The sequence below is a fragment of the Lissotriton helveticus genome, chromosome 1_1 (assembly GCF_964261635.1).
Source record: "Lissotriton helveticus chromosome 1_1, aLisHel1.1, whole genome shotgun sequence".
Lineage (NCBI taxonomy): Eukaryota > Metazoa > Chordata > Amphibia > Caudata > Salamandridae > Lissotriton > Lissotriton helveticus.
Window position 1 is genome coordinate 1,012,504,302 of NC_136057.1, and position 27,857 is coordinate 1,012,532,158.

The 27,857-nt window shown below is 43.2% G+C and overlaps 1 protein-coding gene across 1 annotated transcript in view; it reads right to left on the reverse strand.

Annotated features, from left to right (window-relative positions):
- PAX4 (paired box 4) overlaps positions 1-27,857 on the reverse strand; it is a 253,499-nt gene that overhangs the window by 186,065 nt on the left and 39,577 nt on the right. The window contains exon 3 of the mRNA XM_078656109.1: positions 16,883-17,013. Within this exon, the coding sequence (XP_078512235.1) occupies positions 16,883-17,013 (131 nt within the window). The remainder of the gene's footprint in view (positions 1-16,882; positions 17,014-27,857) is intronic.

Genomic DNA, 27,857 nt, shown 5'->3' on the forward strand with positions numbered 1-27,857 from the left:
AGGCTGTTCATTAAGAGAAAAGCCAAGAAGGCAGAGCTTCAGACAGACTTAGCGCATGTGCAGGAGCCTACCAGAGCAACCCAGATGTTGAGGAGAAAGGATCTGAGTCTGAGGAGATGTTGGAGCAGGGCCTGTCTGGCGGTCTTGTCATGCAGCCTATTGAGGTGGGGGTTAACATCCTCCCAGGAATAGAGTCCACCCCAAGGTAGGGAGCAGTATGTCTTCAAGTAACCTGTCCCTAGAGGAGGTGGAGGACAGAAGGGAGAAGAGGAAATTGAAACTAGAGCTTGCCAAGATTGCCAAGGAGCAGGCAATTGGCAAGCTAGAGAAGAGACAGGTCCTTGCTAAATTGGAGAAGGAGCAAACTCTAAAAGAGAAATGGTTGACCTTGGAGGAGAGGACTGTGGTCTATGAGCTCTGCCTGAGAGAGCTGGACATCAAAGCCATGCAGGTGAAGTCAAGCAGTAGTGGTGGCAGCACACCCAAAGTGTCTGCTGAAGAAGGGAAGGTTTGCACCCCAAAGGATGTGGTACCCAGTTTCGTGGTGGGGGATAACATAGACAAGTGGTTCCCCACCTATGGGATGGCTCTTAGGGTGCACAAGTTTTCCGAGGAGTCCGGGGGTAGTCTATGGATGTATATGCCCACAGTGGGGATGGACACGCTCCTTAAACTAGAGGTAGAGGATCAGACACAGTACAACCCCTTTAAAGCATTTTGCTTAATACGTTTGGGCTGACCCTGGAGAGATATAGGCACAAGTTCAGGGGCATTCACAAGATTTTCTCACAAACATGGGTAGATTTCCTTGGCTATGCAAACACAGCGCTGAATGGTTGGGTGAGGTGCAGCAAGGTTGATGATTATCCTAGGCTGTACAACTTAAGTTTGAAGGAGTACAACCTAGATATGTGTTTTCCAGAGCTGCACCAACACCAAGTGGAGATCAAGCTTACTGATCCCAGAAAGTCTGCTGAGAAGGTGGACATCTAGGTCAGCACCAGAGTGTTCAGGAAAGCAACTGGGGGACTCCCAAAAGGGTGGTCAGAGTTCCCACCAGAAGAAGGTGGAGAAAAAGAAAGTTCTCTCAAGGCCCCTAAAACAGCTCACAGGGGAAAGGGTTGAATTTCCAATCAGGCCACCAGAAGAAGAGCTTCCCTGAAAAAGTCAGCCAAAGAATCCTAAGTGCTATTATTTTGATAATGGGCACTACAAGGGGGATCCCAAGTGTCCAGAAAGAGCACAGCCTTCCACTGGAGGCAAGACACCAGTGGTGGTGAGTGCAGTGCTGGGGAAGGAGTTTGTCTCAATAAGTGGAATGGAGTTAAGTGAGGTTAACCTAGTGCCCCTGGGTGACAGTGAGATGGTTCCTAAAACCCACGTGCTCTCAAATACTGCAAAGTATAGGCAATGGGCTACCATCAGTGGGCAAGATGTTAATGCTCTGGTGGACATAGGTGCCAGTAGGACTATGGTAAGGAGTCAGCTGGTGCCCCCTGAGCAGGTGATACCCAATGCATTCCACCGGGTTGTGGTGGTTGACAACTGGGAGGGTCTCTATCCAGTACCTCTTGTTCCTTTTGATTTGGGTGGGGGTCTCAGGTCTTCTGAAAGTTACAGTGAGCCCTGTCACACCTTTGACTGTTAGTTAGGTAATGACTTTGAGCACACTGCCTGGAAGGATGTGGAGCTTAAGGCACACCTAGAAATGTTAAAGTTGCCTGATTGGATATCTGCTACCACCAGCTCCATGGATGCCCAGGAAGGGAGTCAAGAAGCCAGTTGCCAAAAGAGGGAAGGGCAAGGGGTGTGGGAAGCCAGCCTCTGAATGTCTCCCAGCTAAAGTGGATGGTGCACCTGTGGTGGCTGCCCCAGAGCCCACTGAGGCGGACATTGCCTCTCTTGGTGACATGCCAGAGCTTGCTGGATGGCATGTGGAAGGGGGACTCACCAGAGAGGAGTACTGTAAGGCACAGAAAGAGTGCCCAACCCTGTAGGGCATGATTCAACAGTTTGAATCCCAGGTAGCAGGTAATGCCTTTGAAAATCACCACATTTACTGAGAGGACGACCTCTTTTATAATGAGCCTAAGGCACCTGTGCATGGGAAAACAAGTGCCCTGATGGTCACCAATGCTATAGGGCCTTCCTACTGGAGCTGGCTCACAACATACCCCCGGTAGGACATCTGGACCAAGACAAGAACTTTGCAACTTTTAGTGGCCTAAGGTGAAGATTTCCTCATATGCATTGTCTAGGACTTGCTTGACCTGCGATGCCAGTAGGAAGACAGGGTAAAGGCTGAAAGCCAACCGTAATCCCCTGCCTGTCATTGGCACACCCTTTGAGAGGGTAGCCATCAACCTTGTTGGGCCTATAGAGCCCCAGATTGACTCCTGCAACAGGTTTATCCTGGTACTGGTGGAGCATGCTACAAAATACCCAAAGACCATACCTATGAGAACTGCAACTGCATTGGCTAAGGCCCTAATGGGGATTTTCATCATAGTGGGTTTTCCCAAGGAAGTGGTGCGTGACGGGGCACCAACTTCATCTCTGCTTATATACAGTCAATGCGAAAGGAGTGTGGAGTGACTGACAAGTTGTCCACCCATACAATCCGCAAACCAATGGGCTTATTGAAAGGTTCAACAAGACCCTAAAAGGCATGATCAAAGGCTTGCCTGAGGCCTTGGGGCATAAGTGGGACATCCTTTTGGCATGCCTTCGCTTTGCTTACAGAGAGGTGCTATAGAAGGGGGTTGGCTTTAACTTCTTTGAGCTTCAGTATGGACACCCTGTAAGGTGATCTCTCAGTTTGGTGAAGGAAGGATGGGAGCAGGCCCCCTGGAAAATTCTGCAGGATGTAGTTAGCTAAATGCTGGCCTTCAGAAACCAAATGGCCAAGTTATGAAACCAAGCATCTGACAACTTAGAGGCCAGCCAGGGAGTGATGAAGCAGTGATATGACCACAATTCTACCCCTGCGGAATTACAAACTGGTCAAAAATGTGTGGGTGATAGAACCCATGGAGTCCAGGGCCCTCCAGTTTAACTGGGCCCTATGAGATGGTTGAAAGGAAGGGGGCGATCACCTACCTGGTAGACCACAAGACCCCCAGAGGGTGCTCCATATCAATCATCTCAATCACACTTTGAGAGGTCTGAGCACACAATGCTGTTGGTGACAGATGGAGGGGAGGAAGAGGAGAATGGCCCTCTCTCTGACCTCTTTGCTTCCAAGGAGAAGGATATGTTAGTGGAAAGTGTGAAACTTTCCTCTACTCTGACTTCTGAACAGCAGAGGAACTGCCACCAGTTGTTGGGGCAGTACTTCTCTTTGTTTTCCTCATCTCCCGGACTACCCACCTCTGTACCCATGATGACTGAACCCTTCAGTAGCCCCTGGTCCAGTCCTGTGACACTGGTATCGAAAGCTGCCCCACCGGTTCTGTGTGGATTACAGGGGGATCACTTCAGTCAGCAAGACTGACGTTCCTCCCATCCCTGGGCTGATCAGCTGATAGACAGGTTAGGGGCTGTCCAGTTCTTAAGTACCTTTGATCTTATATCAGGGTGCTCACAGATTGACTTAACTGAAGTCACCATGGAGAGGTAAGCCTTTTCCACTTCAGAGGGCCACAGTACAGAGCTGACTTCAAGGAAGCAGCCCAGGAATATGATTTGGACAGAGGCATGCCAAAAAGCATCTGACTCCCTAAAACAGGCCATGTGCAAAGCCTCTGTGCTCAAGACCCTTGACTTTTCCAGGGAAACTATTGTTCAGACAGATGCCTCAGAGCATGGCATAGGGGCAGTACTTTCACATCTTAATGAAGAAGGTCTGGACCAATCTATAGCCCTCACTTCTAGAAGGTTACTTCCCAGGGAACAGAGATGGAGTGCTACTGAAAGGGAAGCCTTTGCTGTGGTCTGGGCATTGAAGAATGATGGATTTAACTCAGATCTCTTGACTGGGGATGAATGTTTGATTTATTCAGTGTTCTGTCCATCATTTGTTGCCGCAGCACTTTTTTCCCTAAGTGGGATGGATATGCCCAGGCGTGTGTCCCATGCCCGCTATGTCGCTGGATTCAAGATAACCTGACTGATGAGGGGTGATACACCGAAACCGGTCCCACGATGCTGGTTTCTGGTCCAGTGAGGACCCAACGTGGTAGTTCGGGCTGGACTGTTCCCATGAGGAGCAGGGTCAAGACTGATTTGCATATGGCTGGGTCCAAACTGGGGTGGTGTAGTGAGCAAAGGAGTGATGAATTTAACACACATCTCTTGACTGGCGGTTAATGTTTGATTTATTCAGCATTCCGTCCATCATTTGTTGTAGCAGCATGTTTAGAAAGATGGCGTTTTTCTGCTCTTAAAGTTCTGTGTGCCTACAGACTGTCTCCTGCAAAAACAACAGTTGATGGACAGAATGCAGAACAATGTCATACATTCACCCCAGTACAGAGATTTGGGCCTAAATCCATCGTTTTTTGCATGCACCCCACACCATCCCAGTTCAGACATGGCCATATGCAAATCAGCCTTGACCCTGTGCCACATGGGAACAGTCCAGCCCGAACTGCCAAGCCATGTCTTCCCTGGACCGGAATCAAGCATCCTAGGACCGGTTTCTGGCTATCAGCCGTCATGAGCCAGGATAGCTTGACTCCAGTGGTGTGGAGAGCACGGGACTCACGTCTGAGCATACCCGTCCCACTAGGGGTGACAAATGCAAAAACAACAGTTGATGGACAGAATGCAGAACAATGTCATACATTCACCCCAGTACAGAGATTTGGACCTAAATCCATTGTTTTTTGCACTCCATAGCACCCCAATTCAGACATGGCCATATGCAAATCAGCCTTGACCCTGTGCCACATGTGGACAGTCCAGACCGAACTGCCAAGCCATGTTTTCCCTCGACCGGAATCAAGCATCCTAGGACCGGTTTCTGGCTATCAGCCGTCATCAGCCAGGATAGCTTGACTCCAGTGGTGTGGAGAGTATGAGACTCACGTCTGAGCATACCTATCCCACTCGGGGTGACAAATGCAAAAACAACAGTTGATGGACAGAATGCAGAACAATGTCATACATTCACCCCAGTACAGAGATCTGGGCCTAAATCCATCGTTTTTTTGCACTCCACACCACCCCAGTTCAGACATGGCCATATGCAAATCAGCCTTGACCCTGTGCCACATGGGAACAGTCCAGCCAGAACTGCCAAGCCATGTCTTCCCTGGACCTGAATCAAGCATCCTAGGACCGGTTTCTGGCTATCACCCGTCAATAGCCAGGATAGCTTGGCTCCAGTGATGTGGAGAGCACGGGACTCATGTCTCAGCAAACCCGTCCCACTCGGGGTGACAAATGCAAAAACAACAGTTGATGTACAGAATGCAGAACAATGTCATACATTCACCCCAGTACAGAGATCTGGGCCTAAATCCAACAACGTCTAGGGTGGGTTACAGCTGGACTTTGTGCATTCTCTCTAGACAGCTATACAAAAAGGAAGAGAAGGTGTGACTGAGTGCCCATCTGCATCTCGATGTCTCATCCTGGGTAGGATGGGAGGGAGAAGATGACACTTGACACTTAAACCTGAATGGGCAGTATCCCGTCCACACACAAAGGGTTGATTACCCCCCTCTAGTGAGTCTGGAGCCAGGGCTGGAAGGAAAGACCTCTGTGCACTTCAAAGCCCTTCTTTGAAGCCACCACCACTTCAAATGGCACAACTAGGTATAAGTAATGGGTCTCTGACCCCAGCAAATCAGACACTTCGGGACCTGTAAAGAAACTCTGACAGAAAGAAGTACTACTGAACTGCTCGACTGTCACTCTGCTGTACTGCTGCTCTGGAAGAACCACTTTTCTGCTATACTGCCCTGCTGCCTGCTACCATGTTAACCCCTCTTTACTGAGGAGCACTGCAGTGAAAAAATTGCCTGAGGACTCAATATCCTATTGTTTTTCTGGATTATGAATCAGTTAATAAGGATAATGCCCCAAAAGAACCCTTTCTAGCATCTTAGATTCCAGCATCAACGCCATCTCTATTACAAGAGGCAGCTGTGAGGTCTGTTTTTGAAAATGGTGCATTAAAAAGATCCAGGGACAAAATAATGGGGTTCGCATTTTCATCACCAGAGGCACAAAGGCTGCTTCAAGAAAAAGTGAAGCTCACCAGTATATAGCAGAGAGAACTCGTATGAAATAGATTATCAAATGTTGAACTGTTAAATGACTGCAATGGTATTGTTCCTTTTTGGTTAGGTCAGGTTACTTAGACCAGCACAGATAAAGAACAGAAGAACAGCTGTAGGGCTGTGTAGTGATGGTGATTATTCCTTTCAGACCTTATCTTTCCAAGTGGGTCTTTATTGGTTTTGCAGCATTCTGATATAGGCGGTAATAACTTGTGTTACCGTCTTGAAGAGGCAGTAAACATTGTAGGACTGGATCATTAATGTAGAAAACATTCTACATTCAATATAGAAGTGGATGCACCACCATTTTGCAGACTCCAGAGATGCTCACAATGAAATAAGCATGCAATATCTGAATCATCTTCATTAATGAAAATTGTATCCCAATTATCCTGAGGTACTGATTGCACCGGAAGCAAAAGATTGTTTTTTTCCAAGTGATTCTGGGGTTACAATCTTTCTTATGATTTTACCCTAGGAAAGAGGCGTTTGGTGGCCCAAAAACTCCTTCTCAGGAAGTGGCTGAAATAGTGCTTACTTGCAGAAACCCATGCTTCTTGAGTAGACTTTGCATAATTACTTTGAAAGGGAGGGCTAAAAGCATTTTAAAAGTCTCAGAAACAATCTTGGTATGGGGTAGGTTTTTGATTTTTTAACACTTGCTCAACAACTTCTTGTACGAGGCCGATAATAGGTAAAAACAAGGACCTGTAGACTAACATTCTATTTAGTGTTCAGGAGCCGAAATAACGTATTTTAAGTGGCATCTAACTTATCAGTACTCTAAATGCCACTTACACATGGATTTTATTCTTGAGAAAGAAGGCCAATGAGGAGCAGAAAGCCTGAGTTTGTGGGGGTTTTGAAAACCAGATTTTGCAAGGTGAAAGCTATGGTTGTATAATTATTTATTGCTGTAACTAATCGAATATGCAATTCAGTATTTTCGGTTTCAAAAATAGAGTTGTGCCACTTCTGAGAGCATTAAAAACAAGGAGACGGCATGGGGAAATGTGTCCACTATAGTTAAAAGGAAAAATATTATAACGACAGGAATGGCATTGAAAAAAATCAAGAGCTTTTCCTATCTTGGAGTTGTCATTGCCACACCTCTAAATGGTAACATTCACATATCAGAGCCAGAGAAGAGAGGAGGGAAAGTAGCACAAGGCAAGGTTTGGCAAAATCGATGTTACCAGGGGCCTGATGCACAAACATAGGATTTTTAAATCCCTCATTAGCAAAAATAGTGACACAATATCACGAATGCTATGTGCAAAGAGCCCAAGGCCAGAAGTACAGATTCCTTAGAATTCACTATTTGAGAAAAGCGATTCAAAACTAAGAAACGGATATAATTCTCAAATTGAGACTGTTGCTCAGTCTCACAGTAACAAGATGAGCGAATGATGAATTGAGCCTGTAGGAGGGCAGCAGGGTACAGGAGTAGAGCCCTGCTTAAGTAAACAAGAGTATGTTATGTTACGTGAATTTGTACTGCGCACAGCTGCCCCAGCCAAGGGGCGTCCCGGCGCATGTCAAGGTAACACGCAACAACCACAGAAAACACAACAGCTAAAAGTAGGAAAATAAGATTTAAAACAGGAAAGTTTTTATCGCCTTGCGGAAAGAAAGAAGGTCTTCCAACAGCCGAATCTCCACCGGGAGAGAATTCCAGAGTTCGGCCGCTTTGACCCGGAAGGAACGACCACCAATACGGCACAGCTTGTAACGCGGAGTGATGGCAAGAGCTTGGCCCAAGGATCTCAGGTGACGGGTGGGGACATACCAGTACTCCTCTACCGTCCACTGTCATGCTGCACTAGGTATCCAGGACCCCAGGAGTATGGTAGCAGTAGGTACAAGACAACATTCAGTGACGAGCACCTAGAACTTTTGACTGAGAAGTGCGCTGCAAGCAATGACAAGTTGTTTGTTTGTCAACACCTCTCTTACTGTGTCAGGGGCCACAAAAAGACAGATATGGCCTGCATTAAAGACCGCATCAATGAATGCTGTCGGGGTTACTAACAGGAGCGTGGAAGATATTTGCAGATCACGGTATGACCTTCATTCATGCATTAAGAAAAAACTTTCTTCCAGAAGCCAAGAGGCTGCATCGACATGAGGTGGCCAAAGTAGAGAACCATCACCCACATCTCTGGGACAATTCATAGATTCAGCTCTCGAGCCAGTAAGAGCAACAGCATGGACGTAATTTAGAGGTCGCCAGGGGTCGCAGCTTAGACCCCTTGCTACTCCAGGCACTGCTTTTACGACCCCTGGCCTCAGAGGTAACAAAATCAGTGGCAGACGCTGGTTAGAGCTCCACGTGCCTGGTTTCGGTCAATGTTTTTGTACAAATAGTAAATAATATTATTCACTATTAATGTAATAGAAAGTTATTTAGTACATTAGCTGGAATATGACCCTATCTGGAAGCTAAGGTAAGTAAAAAATGCTGTTAAATGTATGTTGTATGCATGCTTGTGGGAGAGACTATGTTTATGTGCACACGAGTGTGTGAATGTGTTAGTAGATGTAAGCATGTGTGTGGGAGTCAAAGTAAAGGTCAAATGTCAGGCGATGTCACTTCCTCTACCCCTGGCATTTTGGTGAATTGACGTCCATGCGTAGCATGCGAAAGCAGTAGAGACACACTGGCTACAACCAGCTATAACCAGTACAGTAGTTAAGTGACATACGTGATCTGCTGGGTGGCATATGTGTTAAAGGAGAGACACGCAGTGGTACATCAGACACCATATTCACATGCTGCGCAACCAGTCACTTAAATAATTAGCAAACACACTACCTCCTAGATCCATTACACCTATCTTTGAATGGCCTCTAGTGCAATGCATCATTGCACATTAGTCCATATCAAAAAAGTGACTTTATTCTCTTAGGTTAAACATTCTACTACTCTTATAACTTCAACAATGTCAAGCTAGGTAGGTTTCCACATGTGTAGCATGAGTCCGTGTGCACTTAAGGACACTCTCCTGATTACTACTTACACTATATGACATAAATATAAGCACACCTGCACATCTAATGGCTAACACCTATGTGAATGGGAATAGGAAAGTGAGTCTCAAGCTACTTACTCAACATGTCAGTGGCATGCCTCCTGCTCGGGCTGCTTACAGATCTGACAATCCCTAACATTTGTCAGGACACAGAAGTCCAACAAAAGGGGAGAAAGGTAGCAGAGCAACTGAGAGAAGGAGGACTCAAGAGACAAGCACAGCAAGTGATGGAGCCACCAATAAACGACATCCTATCCCACTGCAAGGAGGCATCTAAACTGGTGTGATTACCATCAGTGTAGGAGCAAGCAGACATCAACAAACTTCCACGGGGAGGAGACAAGCAAGAAACCCATCATTGTAGTGTCATGCCAAGTGAGCTGCTGTAAACAGCTCCAGAAGAAGCAATATATACAAAGTGCAGAAGCCTTGCCCAGGTCACTCATGTCCTAGAGGGATTGAAGACCTCTCATGCCTCCATTTATTCAGCGCTGTCGCCATGGGATAGAGAGGAGACATCAGATATGAGCAATACGTATATGGCAAGGGTGGTGCCTCTCAATCAAGATGCACCCACCTCAAAGAGACAGCAGACGGCAAAGTTAAAAAAAATATTTCCTCAGTGCTTTTTTAATTACTTCATTTATCATAAAAACATAAGGTATTATGAATTTTTCCTTCTACAGAGGGCATTCCCCATGGACGTAGCTTAGTCAGTGAGATTCCGGGTCAGTGTATCTCAAATTTTCCAACTGAAAAAAGAAAAGGGCTGCAGGTTGGAGGTGTGATATGATGAAGGTTCGGGATGGACTGTTTCCATTTGCATTAGATGGGCCTCTGTCTAGAGTGGCACAGTTGATGAAAAGCGATGGGTTAGAATGCCACGCTGCGCATTTGCCACTGGTTAAACTTCTTTTCATCCCATCAGTTTTTGATTGTTTGATTGCCAGTAGTATGGCTGGAAGCCCCAGACTTGCACAGCTGTTAGCCCGAAACCGGTCCCAGGATGCTTGTTTTCGGTCCAGGGAAGACCTGGCTTGGCAGTCGGGCTGGACTGTTCCCATGAGGCACAGGGTCAAGACTGATTTGCATATAGCTGTGTCTGAACTGGGGTGGCGAAGTGAGCTAAAGAAGGATGATGGATTGAACCCAGATCTGTGACTGGGGGTGAGTGTCTGAAAAGTTTCAGCGCTCCGTCCATCATCTCCTTGTGTTTTTTTTCCATACTGCCAATGTTTATAAATTCCAAAAAGCAACATATTTACATCCTTTAAGGAGTATGTCTATGGGTGCACATTTATTATCTTTTTGGTGGTAAACCAGACACTGTTCACCAAGATAACATGCACTTGTGAGTAATTTGCATTTTTGAGTAGGTTTACTACTTTTTGGCTATTCACAAAATCTGAGTGTAAATTTACTCCTGACATGTAACTTACATGCCTCCACCAACATGTACAACAAACTGCATTTTGTTGTATATTTTGCAGTACTACAATAGTTCTAAAAATGAACTACACAATTTTTTCACACACTGCTTCCAAAGTAATACTGTACAAAAAAATTGTATTTTAGAAGTGTAGTTTCCAAATAGCATTTGTAGTAAATTTTTACTGTTATTGTAGTACTACAAAATGCACTACTAATTGCAGCTTGTGAATAGCCCCAGGTCCTTCTTGTAAACCCAAAATCAGACCTAGATTCTTATTGTAGATGGAGCAACATTATTGTCTATTGAATTAATCATAAAAGGGCTTGTATGGAACACATCCTAACATTAAGTGGTCGATTCCGATTCGGGGAAAAAATCGTCCGTGATTCTTTTCCGGAGCCGTCTCCGTACGAATCGTGAACATGCCGTACGAACCGACGAGTACGATTCGGACTGGGGGATGAGGACGCGATTCGTAGGGTCCACGTCAGGTAAGGGCAATTTGTACGGAAAAGCACACATTCACATACACACCGTACGGTGCGTACACCCCATGATCGCAGGGGTATGGTGCGTACCCCTGCGATCATGGGGTGTACGCACCGTACCCTGCGATCGCAGGGTGTACGCACTGTACACCCAGCGAACATGGGGTATGGTGCGTACACCCTGCGATTGCAGGGTACGGTGCGTACACCCCATGATCGCAGGGGTACGCACCGTACCCCTGCTATCATGGGGTGTACGCACCGTGCCCGGGGGGGGCATTCCGTACCTGTTTCAGGGCGAACCCTGCTTTTACGGCTGTTTTCAGCTCCCTTAGAAAAAGGGTTGTACGCTGCGTACCCGACACGAATCGTACTTGCTGGGTCGGAAAAACCAGCCGCGAACCATACAGATGTCGCGTACAGCGGGTTCCGAGGGAGAATCGTACGGGGATTTGATTCGTACGGTCTCTGTACGATTCGTACGGAGTCCAGCTCCTGGTACGAATCGTACTTCGTCGTACGTACGGGGGATGTTGCAGGGTACGATTCGTATGGGAAAAACGCTCCGAACGGCTATTCAGAGCGGTTTTTCCCGAATCGGAATCGACCCCTCTGTATTCAAAAGGGCTCTCACATCTGATAATAAAGCAAAAGGAGACCCTAAAATAAAATGTTTCCCTAAGATCACACAATTTGGAAAAGCAGGAAAGCCAGTATTGATTACAGGTTATATGGTTTCACATTTTGAAATTCAGCCACCAGATGTACATCTTTGTCCCACTCCCTCTATCCTGTTTCACAGCAAAGGTCACTGTTTAGTTTTTTATTCTTGACCCACAACGAAAAACCGAGACAGAAATAGCAGACTAGACTTAGGGCCACCTGACCAAGCTACCAGGCCAAGAATGCATTTATTTGGTGACTGTCACACCCCAAACATTCCCCTGAAAGAACGCCCCTGCATTTCCCCGAGTATTCAAATCTCAATGCAACTATATGTGAAGACTCAAGCAGAGCTTTTCAACTTACCGCCTTCAGCCTGAAGAATATGGAGCAGCAAGCACTTCTGGTGTAACATAATTTGGTTTTCTTTTCAATTCAAAATAAATTGAAGATAGAAGTGACAATCTTTTCTTCTTCTGCTTCCCACTTTTTGATGAACCTGCTGCCTCTTTATGTTTTTTTTTTTGCAGCTTTATATAGCGGGAACTTGAAACGCTTTGGCGCTCCTTACATGAGCTACAGTTACATTACACAAGGTTATTTTTTTTAAGCACTGGTGAGATTAATTGATTTGCCAAGAATCAGGATGTTGAACTGATGGGGTGACTCAAACATGGTTGCCCTGCTCCAAATTCGACAGCTCTGGCCATCAAGCCACATTCTCTCCTCTCTAGCTTCCCCTCTCCTGTGCCCTCTCTCTCCCATGGTAAATACCCCTCCGCAACAACCCCAGGACACTTAGGGGCACATTAGGATATCCGCCCGCCATCCCGTCGTAAAAAGGGACCGCGTGCCATAAGGACGGGGGTATCCTGGGTGCCATTAGGATGCGCCCGCCACAGTGGCAGGCGCATCCTGCAATCCTAACATTGTGGCGAGCGGTGCACTCAGCACCGCCCATCACAATGCCAGGAAGGCATGTTGTGCAGTTCCATGCACGGTGCCTGCCATGTTGTGCATGGAACAGCAGGGGGGTACCATAGGTACCCCCATGTGCACCCCCCACCCCCTGGAGTCCCTGGGGGCCCGCAACGGGTCCCCCAAGCAGACTCCGCATGCCTTTCCGTGGCAGCATCTTCCGCCACGGAAAGGCATTTCAAAACCCACATTCTAATATGACTGTCAGTGTCTTTCAGACACCGCCACCATATTGAACCCTTTTCCGCCCGGTCGACATATCGACCGGGCGGAAAAGCAGCGGACGGTCTTTCCGTCCGCCGAGGACCCCCCAGCCATTGTAATATGGCGGGGGGTCATTTCTGAACAGATGGCGGGCAGATTGCATTGCATTTTAGTATCAGAGCGGGTTGTGGGTTCATAGGGGAATAGGGTGGGAAGTAATTTAATTATCATTTATTAATTAATAATTATGTTTTTATTAGTTGGTATTGATTATTAATTAATTGTTAATTACTTATTAATTGGTCATTCATTTTTATTAATGAGTTAATTATATTAATTATAATTAATTAATTATTCGTTTTTATTTATTATTTTTGTTCATTAATTTGTTGTTAATTAATAATTAATTGGTGATTCATTGTTATTAAGTGATAAATTGATTACATTAATTATGTGATTTTGTATGTGTAGTGGGTTGTGGGTTTATAGGGGTATAGGGTGGGAAGTAATTAAATTAAATTAATTAATGAGATTGTTTTTATTTATTGGTATTTATTATTAATTGGTAGTTAATTAATAATTGATAATTCGTTTTGATTAATGAATTAATTATATAAATTATAATTAATTTATTAATAATTGTTATTGGTGATTAATGTATTGGCAATTAATAATTAATTACTGATTAATTATGAATTAGTAATTCATGTGTTGCTTTATAATTATATTAATTATGATTAATGTATTATTAATTGATTATTTGATAGTTACATAAATTGTATTTTTGTATGTGTAGTGTGTTGTGTGCTAAAAGGGGAATAGTGTGGGATGTAATTTAATGTTATTTTTGTAAATATTTATTTTTAATTATTGGTATTTATTAATAATTGTTTTGTAAATTAATTATTAATTTTTTTATTATAAAAAAAGTCATTGTTAAATATGTTATTTTAACCCCTACGCTAGTCAGCGCTTTCCCCGCTGTTGCACTCTCTGGAGTTGGAATAGTATTTTTTACCCCTACGGTATCCAACGCTTTCCCTACTGTTGCACTCACTAGAGTGGGAATAGTAATTTTTACCCCTACGCTATCCAGCGCTCTCCCTACTGTTGCACTCTCTGGAGAGGGAATAGTAATTTTTACCCCTACGATATCCAGCGCTTTCCCTACTGTTGCACTCACTGGAGTGGGAATAGTAATTTTTACCCCTACGATATCCAGCGCTTTCCCTACTGTTGCACTCTCTGGAGTGGGAATAGTAATTTTTACCCCTATGCTATCCAATGTTTTCCCTACTGTTGCAGTCACTGGAGTGGGAATAGTAATTTTTACCCCTACACTATCCAGCACTTTCCCTACTGTTGCACTCTCTGGAGTGGGAATAGTATTTGTTACCCTTACACTATCCAACGCTTTCCCTAATGTTGCAATATGTGGAGTAAGTATATATATTCATTTATATCTAGATGTTTAATTAATTTTAACATTATGGGGCTGATTCTGATGCGGGTTGGAATTGCTTCCCGACCGAATCAGGTTGGAAATGGTTTCCGACCCACTCGAATCTGGAGAGTCCGACCGACCAAGTACGATGCATCCGGATGCGTCCAGATACAATTTGGTTGGACTCCCATTGACTTCAATGGGAGCACATGTTCCTAACCACATCATAATTGGGCATTGGGTCGCTCCCGATCCTATTTGGAAGGAGCAAATGCCATTAAGAGGCCTTCCTAACCGCATCAGAATCAGGCCCTGGGTGGGAATGCTTTCGAACCCGTATCAGAATCGGGCCCTATATGTATTAGTTATTATTTGTTAAATATTTATATCTATAATTTTTTTATTATATGTATTATTTACTTATTTTTACATTATTATTAAAACATTTTAAAAAACATTATTTTTAACATAAATATTTTTGACAACAATATTTTTTCACAATATTTTTGTAGGTCGATTTTCTGTCTGTCGATATTTTGTCAGACATTCGGTTAGGGAAGGATGATACCAGAAAATAAGTGTAACCCATTACAACATTTTGAGGAAGTTGGTTATAACTAGTTTTGCTACACTCCAACTAGGCACCATTCTGGTCATTCTTAATTTGTGTATAACATCAATGATTCCAAGGAGGGATGTAAGTACCTTGGGCACAGCTTTCTTGCATCCATGTCTCCTAATCCCAATACATCCTTTCTTGTCAGGAGCATGCCTTTGTTTGGTCTCTAGTTGTAAACATGCAATAAAGTCTTCTTCCTAGAGACTAAAGGCCAAGAGCAGCTCTCAATCAGAGGATGTCTCATTCTTTGTAGTGTCTGCCCAGCACTATTATCAGCAAAATACAAACTGAGAAACTAAGAAATCTCCGAGACGTATGTGTTTTTTACCCCTTTCTCATGTCCTGTAGGACAGATGGTCAATAGATTGCTCTCAGCCTCACTAGTTTAGCACAGGCATCATTTAACCTCTTCCAATATCCAGATCATTTAATATGAGCTGGCTCCTAAGTTTCTATTACCCACAGGAGTAGTGATCCGGCCACATTTGTCCTCTAACTGGTCAAGAAGAAACCAGTCAGGAACAGATGGCCAGGAATACTGTGACACTGTGGTACAAAAGGGGGTGGTGATGGACGGAGCATCTGAATCAATCAAACACTCACACCCAGTCAAAGGATCTGGGTTAAATCCATCACCGTTCTTTAGCCCACTCTGCCACCCCAGTTCAGACATGACTATATGCAAATCAGTCTGACCCTGTGCCTCATGGGAACAGTCCAGCCCGAACTGCCAAGCCATGTCTTCCCTGGACCGGAAACAAGCTTCCGAGGACCGGTTTCTGGCATTCCAGCTGTCTTCAGCCCGGCTTGCTTGAATCCAGTGGCAAAGTGAGCAAGGGACTCACGTCTGAGCATACCCTTCCACACTTATGGTGGCCAAAAGCGGTACAAAAGGGAGTGGTGATGGACGGAGCATCTGAATCAATCAAACACTCACACCCAGTCAAAAGATCTGGGTTTAATCCATCACCGTTCTTTAGCCCACTCTGCCACCCCAGTTCAGACATGGCTATATGCAAATCAGTCTGACCCTGTGCCTCATGGGAACAGTCCAGCCCGAACTGCCAAGCCATGTCTTCCCTGGACCGGAAACAAGCTTCCGAGGACTGGTTTCTGGCATTCCAGCCGTCTTCAGCCCGGCTTGCTTGAATCCAGTGGCAAAGTGAGCAAGGGACTCACGTCTGAGCATACCCTGCCACACTTATGGCGGCCAAAAGCGGTACAAAAGGGGGTGGTGATGGACGGAGCATCTGAATCAATCAAACACTCACACCCAGTCAAAGGATCTGGGTTAAATCCATCACCGTACTTTAGCCACACTTTAGTTACTGTGACACTGTAACTAATGACAGATGTGTTATTTGAAGGCACAATGGGTTGCAACTGTGACCCTGCCATGACACCCTGGTACCTGCAATACCTACCAGTCTACACCTATCGTATCTATATCAAGGATTTAAATTCTGAATGATGTAATATCTTAAGATGTCTTTGGCATTAATGGTCTGGTGATTTAAATTCTTGTTGTCATCAGGGAATCAAATGCATGTGATATCTCTTTCCTACTTTTACAGTTTAGGTGAAATGATTGCAGTGTGTCCAATGCACTAACCCAAAATTCTTCCTTATTCATCCCATGATCTTTACAAAAGGGTGAATACCAACTCACGCTTCAGCCAGGAGTCTGCTGGTCTACGAATAGAACCACACAGTTTTTAAAGAAACTTTATCCTGCTAAATTGATACGTTTTAGGTTTGGTCTCGTCCCCATGACAAGCCTTTCCAAAGGTCTCACCTGTAGGATCCTGGAAATGTCACAAGCCCGAATCCCAGTGCACGCCAGCTCAATGATCCTCTTTCTCTTACATGTCGGCAGAGGTCGTCCGTTGACAAACATCCCTCCCAGTTGGTTTACACTGCTTGGACCTAAACAAAAGCATAAATTATATGAAAGCAAGCAATTGCAGCACTGACAGGTTTACAGAAAAATCTAAATGTAGGTCAATGCATCAGTAAAAGCATCACTAAGCAGGTGTATTAAGGAACAATATCATCCAAAGTATAACCTGGATGGCTCAATGCAGTCACCAAATAGCAAACATTTCACATGGGATCATTTGAATTTCCCTTAGATTAAAAGAGCAACCTGTGAAACCGAATGAACAATTTCAATTCTTAATTACATAACGGATTCATACATTGACTACATATTAAAAATAAGCTCTGATCAGTGATTAAGAGCCGGTCGTATTTACAGGAGCACTTTCGGTGAAAATTCACTGCTGTCAAAGCTGTCGGACGTCAGCATGCTGGAGTCCAAATGACCCACCAAGTTTACACAAATTCATATAGAGAAAAAGAGACAGCGTTTGGTGAGACAGTGGTAAACCCTATCTGTGATCATAGATCATTCTCTGGGGTACTGATCCACCTTACCAAGGAGTAAGAATTATTTCCTCTGGGATATCTCACTATGGCTAGCTGTATAACAATTATTCACGAGGTACAAACAAACATCGAACAAAAAGTAAGGTACGGTACCTCTAGAACCCCAGCGAGCATTCTGGAGACCTCAAAATATTAGTCACTTCCAATATATGTCATGATTGGCATCACCTCTGACTGGAGACCACTCCCGTTTCACAAACCTCACATGCATGGTGCTATCCGAACATCTAGCTTGTGCAACCACTGCCCCATCCAGAAAACAGACTGTTGTTGTTCCCTTTCAACAGTAGTCCTTACTACTATGTCCCTCCAAGTACAGGGGTGGTTCTATGTGTGTCAAGGAGTACATTTGGGATTTTTGAAGGGGTTCACAAAATCACGTGTAACACTGCCCACATATTAAAACAGTGTTAGAGGATGCAGATATCTACGTTTATTGATTTATGCATCATCTTCTCCACAGATTTAAAACAAGAAACTCATAATCAATCTCACATGCACATCTATATGGTTCAGAGCCGTCATTTGTCACCAACCGTGTTGTACTTTCTTTAGGACCAAGAGGGTACACACTCAACCATTTCTAGACTACTTGACAACAGTTTGTGACTGCATTTTCTTGGGAATGTCTAAACAGGCACATAACACATATTCGTGATTCATATTACAATACTGCTCTAACTACAATGCTGTTGAGTGAAATAAAGAAAGCCCCTAAAAGATCTTGACGTGAATCTCCCTGGAAGGAAGGGAACCCTAGTGATGCAGGACCCTAACTGAAGCACCTGCTTACCTATTTACCTAAAATAAACATTGTTTTTAGTTCAAAATAAGAATATTACAAACATATAGCCTAGTGAAATGTCCAAGCTATATCTGGAAATCAGCGGGTTGAAAAATAGAACATCTTCAAATGTATCAATAATTCCATTTTAAATTTCAGTCCTTTCCATTTGCGTGAATGCAACTGCAGTGGCACATTGTTTCCAGTCTCATTACAAAAATCTTTAGCTGTCTGTCACAGGCAGCATTGTAACCAATACTTTAACTTTAACTCGAGTAAGCTTCAATCTGCCCATGACTGGCTGGCTTGCTGGTCTATTTCAGCTTCTTGATCATGATTTGAGGGGTTTCCTCCCTATTCTTGGGTTTGTCCCACACAGTGGAGCATATTGGTCTCACAGTGTTTTAATTGGATGAGTTGAATGCTTGCACTGATGCCATCAGAGAATGATATTTCCCTTTGCAGGTTTTCATGGCATTTTAACTTTGCACTTGATGGCAGTCCATGGCATTTCCTATTTTTTGCTCTGTGTGGTCTCATGCTCTCTTTCTCTCACTGGTTCATGCTAATCTCCTGCAAGCCCCCTTTGCTCTCTTCCTGTTCTTTTACTAGCCCACTGCCGCTCTCTGTTTGTTTTCAAGATTCGAAGCTGCACATCAGTGTTTTCCCACCCCACTCCCTGTTTCCCCATGCCAAAGAACAACATATATAGATTCCCACATCCACAGTCCGCGACCCACTGCTCACTGATATTGGCTTTCATGGCAGACAAGCATTCGCAAAAGCAAAAGTCTCAATCGGCTTTCGTAGAATAGTATTTTCTATACTTTTATACTGGTGTACCCTTCCAAGATAGTGTTATGCTGCGTCTAGAAGCTATGTTTAAAAAAAGATATATGTGGTCTGTACATGCAATGTGACACTATCTTGGAATTTAAGAGCAATAATAAAGTTTAGAAAATACCATTCCAAGATGGCCACCAGACACTATATCCTTGCCAAAAGCTTATGTGGCAAACGCAGATTAGCAAAACCAATACCAGCTAGTAGTGGCTCAGAATTCTCTAGCGTTTGCGATGTCTGGTTGGTTCCGATGGTCTGAGCTGATTGGCCAGCAGCCTAAGTGGAAGCAGCCTTAAGTGAGTTTTGAGACAGTGCTGTGTACAGATTTAAGTACACTATCCATTGCATTGGCCTGTTTATTAATCCTTATAAGTGTTGAGATTGTGAGCACCTTACAATATTTAAATACAAAGGTTATATTCAGATCTGTGGTACAGTGTAGAGGACCCTGAGATCTCATATATAATCAACAGTGCTTCACATGCAGCTCACTGTGTATTTGGTCATCCCTACAATATGCACCGTGGTGTTCATGGACAGGCCTTTTTATTCAGCAATGTTCTGCTGTACAGCACAGTCATAGGCAGCTATGTACAAGTACAGTACCAAGTGAGATGTTAAAGGGAGACAAAACACAGAAACGACACTCTTATACCCGAGCACATGGAGTAAAGATGGCAGCACTTTGAATCCTGCTCTGGTTCACTATACAAGACACTTTACAGGACATTGACTTCGCCCACAGCCTGCCAACCTGGGAATCCCTTCAATGTGCCCAGCACAGATTTTTTTTGGTCAAACTGCTTTTGATTCTAAGGGCTAAGTGCACAGTGTAAATATTATGAACTAGAAAGGTTTTTGTTTTTTTATGCAGTTGAGTTATTGAAATTAACCAAATTTCACAGTTGAAGTTGTGTCTCATAGTAACACACCTTTCAGCTTGATGGCATTTGGACCTAGCTCATATGCTTATGTTCTGATACATAAACTGGTCAAACTCACCTCTGTCCCCACGGCCCCAAAGATAAGGTTGATGGAGAAATACATATTTGCCCCCCTTTTCTAGTCTATCCACATTGTGTATTTTGATCTTATCCATCTTAACCCAAAGCATGCTTATGTTCCCTAAACTTCACCGTTATGGCAGGTGACCTTTCACAGTGGAGTGACAATTGCGGTGTCTGTTTCAGTGCAAAACTAACCTCTCAAAATGCATTCAGATACTTTTCGGAAATCTCACAGACATTATAGGTAGGGGACCCTCAGGAAAACCTTGTAAATGTGGACTCATTTTGTTGTGTTTATTTTATATGTATTTGTGACTTACAGTGCTCACCAACTTTACATTTGAGAACAGACATTTTTTGTTATGGCCTACTAGAGCTGTCTGTTACAAGATGTATTGTTAGCTTACAGTGGGCTTAGAGCCCAGCCATTGCTTAGCATTGGTTGGCTTCATTGTCTCTTTATTTGCTTGCTTCTTTTATATTAGTCTGAGTGGGGTTTCATTCCTCTTCTTGTGTTTGTTATTCTCCCGGAGCATGGACGAATTACTTGTGTCCTTACAAACCGCGAGATGTGGAATGTTATCTGCAGGAAGCCGATGCACAGATCAGGAAAATAACTTACATATCAATTGTCTGGAGTTGTTAGTGGGCTTGTTTGTGTGCATTGTTTTACTCAGGGGAGAATGAGGTGTTATGTATTGTTACAAATGGACAACATGATGGCGGTAAACTATGTAAACAGGATGGGGGTCCTTGTTTGAAGAAAATAGCAGAAATGGAAAAGATGTTTTGGGACAATTGTTTAAACCATCGGAATTTCTGTTGTGAAAACATATTCCTGCAGTGAGCAGTGGTGTGGTGGGTTGGTTTGAGGAACTTCAAGGATTCGAGGGATTGGAGACCATACAGGGATATGAATATGATACAGGGATTTTAGGGGCCTTTTCGGGTGGATCTGTTTGCAAACAGATTGAACTGTCAGGAAGCAAACTTTTTCAGTTGGAGACCCGATCCGGATGCATGGGGATTGTATGCATTCTTACAGGATCACAGAGAATTAGTGACCTATGTTTTCCCCTGTTTGTGATGTTGCCAAGATTGTTTCTACAAATTTGGAGGAATAAGGAGAACGTGGTTGTGGTAACACCAATTCAGAGGTCACAGTCTTGGTTTTCGATTATGATGGAAATGGTGGCGGACTTCCCAATATGGCTTCCGAGGTTCGAGGGTTTGATTGTAGGTCCTCAAGTGGAGTTGCACTGTTTGAATATGAAATCAACTATCTTTGATGGAATGGAAGATTTCAGGGGATGTATGACGTTATAACGCATACTATTACTCCGCAGACCATTACAACGCGACTTTTACTCCGCATACCGTTACAACGCATAGCGCCTTGGGGCGCTGGATAGTGGTAAGTATAATTTACTATTCTAACTCCAGTCCCCGTGGACCCTAGGGAAGGTGTTGGATAGTAAATTATACTTATTCCCTATCCTAGAGCGCCCCCCAGCGCAATGCGTTGTAATGGTATGCGGAGTAAAAGTCGCGTTGTAATGGTAGTGCGGAGTAAAAGATCCGTTGTAACGGGTGTATACCATTTCAGGAGATAATGGAAAATGCCTGGTCTTTCAGTGGAAGCTTTCAGACTTATATCAGAATCCTTCGTGCCAGGAACTAGGATCTTATCTTCTTGGCGAAAATGGGGTTTTTGGTTCTTTAGAAGGAGATTTTGATCTCGGTTCATCTGATATGGTAAATTTAGTGAATTATTTGACTTCACTATTTGAGTTTGGCTTGTTTTCGTAACGGTAAATGTGTACAAGTTTGCTAATGAAGAGGCCATTTTTTAGTTAACGGAGTGACCGTTGGACAGAATTTGGAGGTTAAAAGTTTTAAATACTCCTGTGGCTAAATACTCTTCTCGATTGAATGTTCGGATGGTGTTGACTGTCATGGAAAGTTGGGGAGAGAATAGTAGAATAAGTTTGAAACACACCTCTTTGAAATTGACAATATAACTCTGTTTGATATCTTATAGATCGACCGCCAATGTGAGAGCTTTAGAGAGCACAAGTAGGACTTCTCATCCTGATGGTGTATGTTTTTATATAAGAAGGAGAAGTAAAACTATATTAAGGATAATCTTTTACCCTACTATGCAGGCACTCACAGGTTGTGTATAGTTAGGTGATTGAACGAGTATGACTGAAGGACTGCGAGACTGAGGAGGTGTGATGTGGCTCAGGTGTGTCACAAGTATCCACATAAACCAGTTTCTTCTGTGACTTTGGCACGATGAATGAAGGAAAGGAAGTGATGAGGGAAGCTGTAGTGGAGGTCAGTATATTTGGAGCCCATTATGTGAGAAGAGCTTCTGTATCAAAAGAATATGTCTTTGGTGGTGGTCTGCAGAATATTTTTGGGCTGTAGATTGGCCTAATGAGAGAATGTTTCAGAGTTGTTATTTTAAACCAGTGGAGAGTGTGATTAATAAGGTTTTGGAAGGGCTTGCAGAACAGTGGCCTCCATGGCATGACAGAGAATTTAGATTTTCCACAGTCTTGTGGGCTGAAAATCTGGATTTTATCAAAGACTCAAAAGCTAACCTTGTCCCGCCACTTTTGATTAACTCACCCTGATTAAATTTTGTTTGGATTACAGATTAAAGGGATCAATGATATGAAGATTATCTTGCAGGCAGTTTCTTAACCAGATGTTTTTTTCCTAAAGAAGCCGCCAAGGATGGAGAAGATTTCAATGTTTTATCTTATACACAACATTATAAAGAAGGAAGAAGGCTGAATGTTCTTATAGTCTTGTGGAATGTTTTAAAACTTCAAAGTCCTTATATTTGTTGCTGCTGAGTGGAGCAATAAAATTAGATAGCATAATCTTAACCTCCATATTTTTAATAAAATTCTGATTTTTCTGCCCACCAAGCAGTGGAAAATCTACATTATTCCAATTCAAGGAAAAGATGTCCACTCACTCAGAAAAGTAATCAGAAGCTAGGGGGCTGAGTCTGAGTACTGTCTCTAAAGGGGACTTGCTGACTGGTAGGCAGCTTCAAAAGTAGAAAGCACAATCTATAACAGAAAATGAAGAACATCAAGATATAACACATGGAATGCACAACATGAGTGGGTAACCTAGTCAGAGTCTCCAACTCTACACATCATGCAAGCTAGTTGTATACAGTACAGGTCTGAGGAATGATTCCACTGGATCCCTTGCCAATGTACAACCTCCAGAAGGCACCAACCTTGACAATCATCCAATCGAGCTACGTATCAACCAAGCAGAATCAACTATAAGCACCACATTGTGCTCCTACTTAAATAGGCTGAAGAAAGGAGCTGATGAACAAGACCAGTGAGCACCTTGGAGCAGTGAATAAGAAAGGCAAACTGAGCAGTGGAAATGGGGTGGTGGAAATTACTTTTAAACATTAAGAGAATCACTTTAAGAAAAGCTTTTTTTCTGATTAGAGGAGTTCAAGAATCTTCTGAATATGATAAAGATCTGAAGGGCACTGTGATGGCTAAATTCTCCTCCATACCAACCTGTAGGGAATAGATTAGGTTAAAGCTATTCAAAGGGTCCTTTGTGTACTTCAGCTAAAAAACTAAAAAAGAAAGTGCCTCTCAGAGAAACCACACAACATCTTGGTAAACGTTAGTACCTATTATATGATAGAAAAGATTTGTTTGTAACTCATAAACCCAATTAATGGAACAGAAACAAGATTTCCATCAGACATTATATTTCAAAGTGCGCTGACTACCTAAAACAGCACATAAACAGGTTCGCTGCAAATGGGATGATAGGATTGTGACAGCAGCCATTAAGATCAAAAGTGATGATAAATGACTTATTCAAAGCCACCAAAGTTGATAAGTCATTTCTCTAGATTTGATTAAATCCATGATTCAGGTAGCTCTCACTTATGATTAACCGCCTTCCTCCAGGCTCGATAATGTTCAATAGTCTAAAATGTTGAAGAATTTAGAAGGTGAAAATAAGTACTCAAGCTTTATAAGGTGAGAATAGATAAGAATTATAGATAAGACAACAGCTTGGGAAGTGCTTCTGCTGTAGAGGGAGACAGTGCAGATTTTGGCTTATTCCTTATCTTCTTTTTTCTCTTCTGTTTGAACAAGGCCCTCCATGCATAGGGATGAAGTGTAATAGGGCATACAAAATAAATAGGAGGCTACCTATAAAGGGTAATCAGTTGGTATGTTTAGGGAGGGTATTATTGTTAACATGTAAGTGGACAAGTTTTGGGAACAGGAAAATGCAATTAGAGGTGTGGGACTTTAAATAAAAGGGTCAAACCTTATTTATATCTCTTGGCTTTCAGGAATAGGGGATTGGTGCCTATATTACAGGTAACAAGATAATTGTAAGAGATCTAACTAAATATTCAAGGAATGTGAATGGCCTGCTGGACATAAGAAAAAAAAGAGAAAACATTTTGACACAATTTCATGAAGTATCTGGAAATAAATGTCTACTATTTCACAAACCCTAGCCTAGCCTTCAGGCAAGTTAGAACTCTGTCTCAGGACAAAACTGTCCAGAAAGTGGTCTGGCTCTCATCAAGTCTTCCCAGGACTCAATAACACTCTGATACGTCTTTCCGGAATTCTGTTCTGCTCTAGATGAGTCCAGACTTTCCAGAACTTCCCACCTCTTTCAGAACTAAGATTAATCTTGGGTGAGTCTATACGAAACCCAGTATTCTTTCCAAGCCTCGTTCACCTTTGGATAAATGTACTCTTTATCCTGCCACACACAGAATGAGGCTGCTAAGGCATGTAATAGTAAGTAATACCTTTGTCATTGGTATCAATCTACATGAACCTGTAGGGCCAATTCAGAACCAATATTCATCCAGCTAATGTACTGTATATGGCATCACAAAGGTCGGAAAGCAGATGTGTCTGTAAGAATATTGTGCAAGTGTTTTCAAATCTATAGTTTTCTGCAATAAAAAATAATTAATGGTAATGGTTTTTTTTATTTGAGTCCAATACACAAATGATGAATTAATATGATTACAGTTGAAACTAGTTTAATATGAGGAATAGAAGTGTGTGTATTTACATGAATGAGCTGTTCCACATTTATATAAAAACTCTATGTTGGACAAAAAGGATGCTGTTTCTGTCATTCACTCTTGTATTCACCCCCTCACAACTTGTCCCCCGTGCCCCTTCTCTCTTCACAAGTTCTGCAGCAGCAAAAACAGCTGATGTAATTTTTTTCTTACTGTTATGAATACAAAATTAAAATGAGATTTTAGAGAAGATTTTCTTGTTCTTATAGAGATGCTGTCCAATCTTTTTCTGATTTTGCTGATCATTTGGAATTAAGGAATGATTTCTGTTTTGTAACTACTCTGCATAACTTGTAATTGAACATTCAAGACACTTATTCTGTACTGCTTGATTTTGAGATTTCTGTAATAAAATCCTTTAACTATTCCTCCAATACAGAACTCAAATATTGAATGGTCCCAGTTACTTATTTTGATACTCTGCTAAATTGATGTTGGGGAGGATGACTTTTAATGCAATTATTTCTAGTAAGAGAATGGTATGAGGTAAATTTGTGGGGGTATATACATTTTTGGGTATCATATAAAATATTGGTGTAAGCTTCTTGGTTCTACACTATTCCATAATATGTTCTTCTCAATTCATTTCTAAAACTATAAGTTTTAAGGAGCCTTCTTAATTCCCAATAATCAACCTACTGGCGTGACAAAGGAACCTGATTCCGGAATTTTCCACCGGTAGTTGATGGTGATCTGCCATTCGACATAATGGTTTGAAAAAAAGGGATAACAGCCACATTGCTGTGGTTGATCACACTGATTGTAATGAACTTTATCCAGAGAAAAGGCAAGAAAAGATGGGGTATTTGGCTCAGTGTGTCCTGTATAGAAATATCAGCCACTTAAACTTAAATCCCCAGTAGCTAGCAATCAGTGCAGCAGAGTGTGCTCCTGGGTTTTGTGTTTCCTTTTTTCCTAGTATAAAAAGGGCTCTGGGTGCACTCTTCAGTGCTCTCTGTGTTTTACTGAGAGCATAAACTGAGAAACCCATAAACAAAGAGTCTGAGTAATACAATCTGGGCCAAATCTTTGCTTAAATCAGAGCTGCCTAGTAAAGTGATCAAGGAATAGGATAGGCTTTGCCATATGGAGGTGACATTTACATGCCTTCACCACTTCAGATAACTGTTTAATCTTGAACAGCAGATTATGATCGCAATGATTGCAACAGAACCTGCATTCTTGATCAGTGCGGACATTTCTGAAGCAGCCCAGGGCAGTTCTTACGATTTAAAGATGATGAATACCTCAGGAAGTCCAACTTTTGCCTTCTCTGGACAATGCCGGCACTTTAGCATGACAGCGAACCATGGGTCAACCCCTGAGCTCTTTCTCCATATACAACTAAGAACGTAGTTCTCTAGCCAGTGAAGTCACACCTAAACACTGCGGGCCGAGCGATCACCAGTGACTGAGACTGATTCAGCATTCCATCCATCACCTTGTTGTTGTTGACATCGTAATTGTGGTGGGTATACCCAGGTGTGGGTCCCAGGCTCACTGTGCCACTGGAACCAAGCTATATATGGCTGATGCACCAAAATCAGAGTGAAACTGGTCCTAGGTTGCTTGTGCTCCTGTTCAGGGAGTACCTGGCCCAGCAATTCGGACTCAACTATTCCCATTGGAGCACAGTCAAGTGCATGGTGGGTGAAAAAAGATGGACTGGAATGTGGGCTGAGATTGATTTAAGCATTCAATCCATCACCATTTTGTTGTTGCACCAGAGCACTTGTCTTTTCTTATTGAGTCCGCCTTGAATCACTTACTGCTCTGGCTGATCAGGGATGGTGCATCCACTAGGGCGCAGGAGCATTGCCCTCCCTGTTTCCAGCGCAGCAAACATGAAAAATAAAACAGTAATAAAACAACTTTATTACCGTTTTATTTTTCATTGCAGCCAGCCCAAGCCAAGTGTTAGTGCGGGCCAGCACTACTGACTGGCAACAGGGGAAGAAGAATGGTGCACAACTACATTTTAAAGTGTGCATGTCACTTTGGCTGGCTTTCTTGCGGATGCCAGCCTGACATGCACACTTTAAACCTCTCCACCCGAGCTGTCTAAGACAGCTGGGTGGAGAGCAGGCACAGGCCTCCAGTGACTGAAGGAGCGCTGAGCCAGCCTGCTCCCACCAATCCAGGTGCTTCTCTCATGCTGGGAGTTGGTTCAGAGACCCCTTGAGGCAGAACTGCGACCAGAGAGGACTTGAGTAGGTCAGTATGTTTTTCTCTCTTTTTATTTCGCATAATGTTTAATTTGTTTTTACAGGCGGGGTGAGAAACTCACTTTCCCTTCAGCCTCAACTCCAGAGCCATTATTCGTGGCCCTTATAAACACTGTATATAATGGACCACGATTGAGAGCTTTGGGGTTGCGCCTAAGGGCATTCTGGAGTGCCCGTCTGATTATCCCACTACTTTAAAAAAGGGATCAGCCGCCACTGCGGCTCATAGGGGCTAAAGAGGAGGCTAGTACTGGTGACTGAAGTAGTCTCTGTCTGACAGTAAGTGCAGAGGACGGAGCACACTGATGGGTCTGGGAAAAGGGTTTATGTTACCTTAA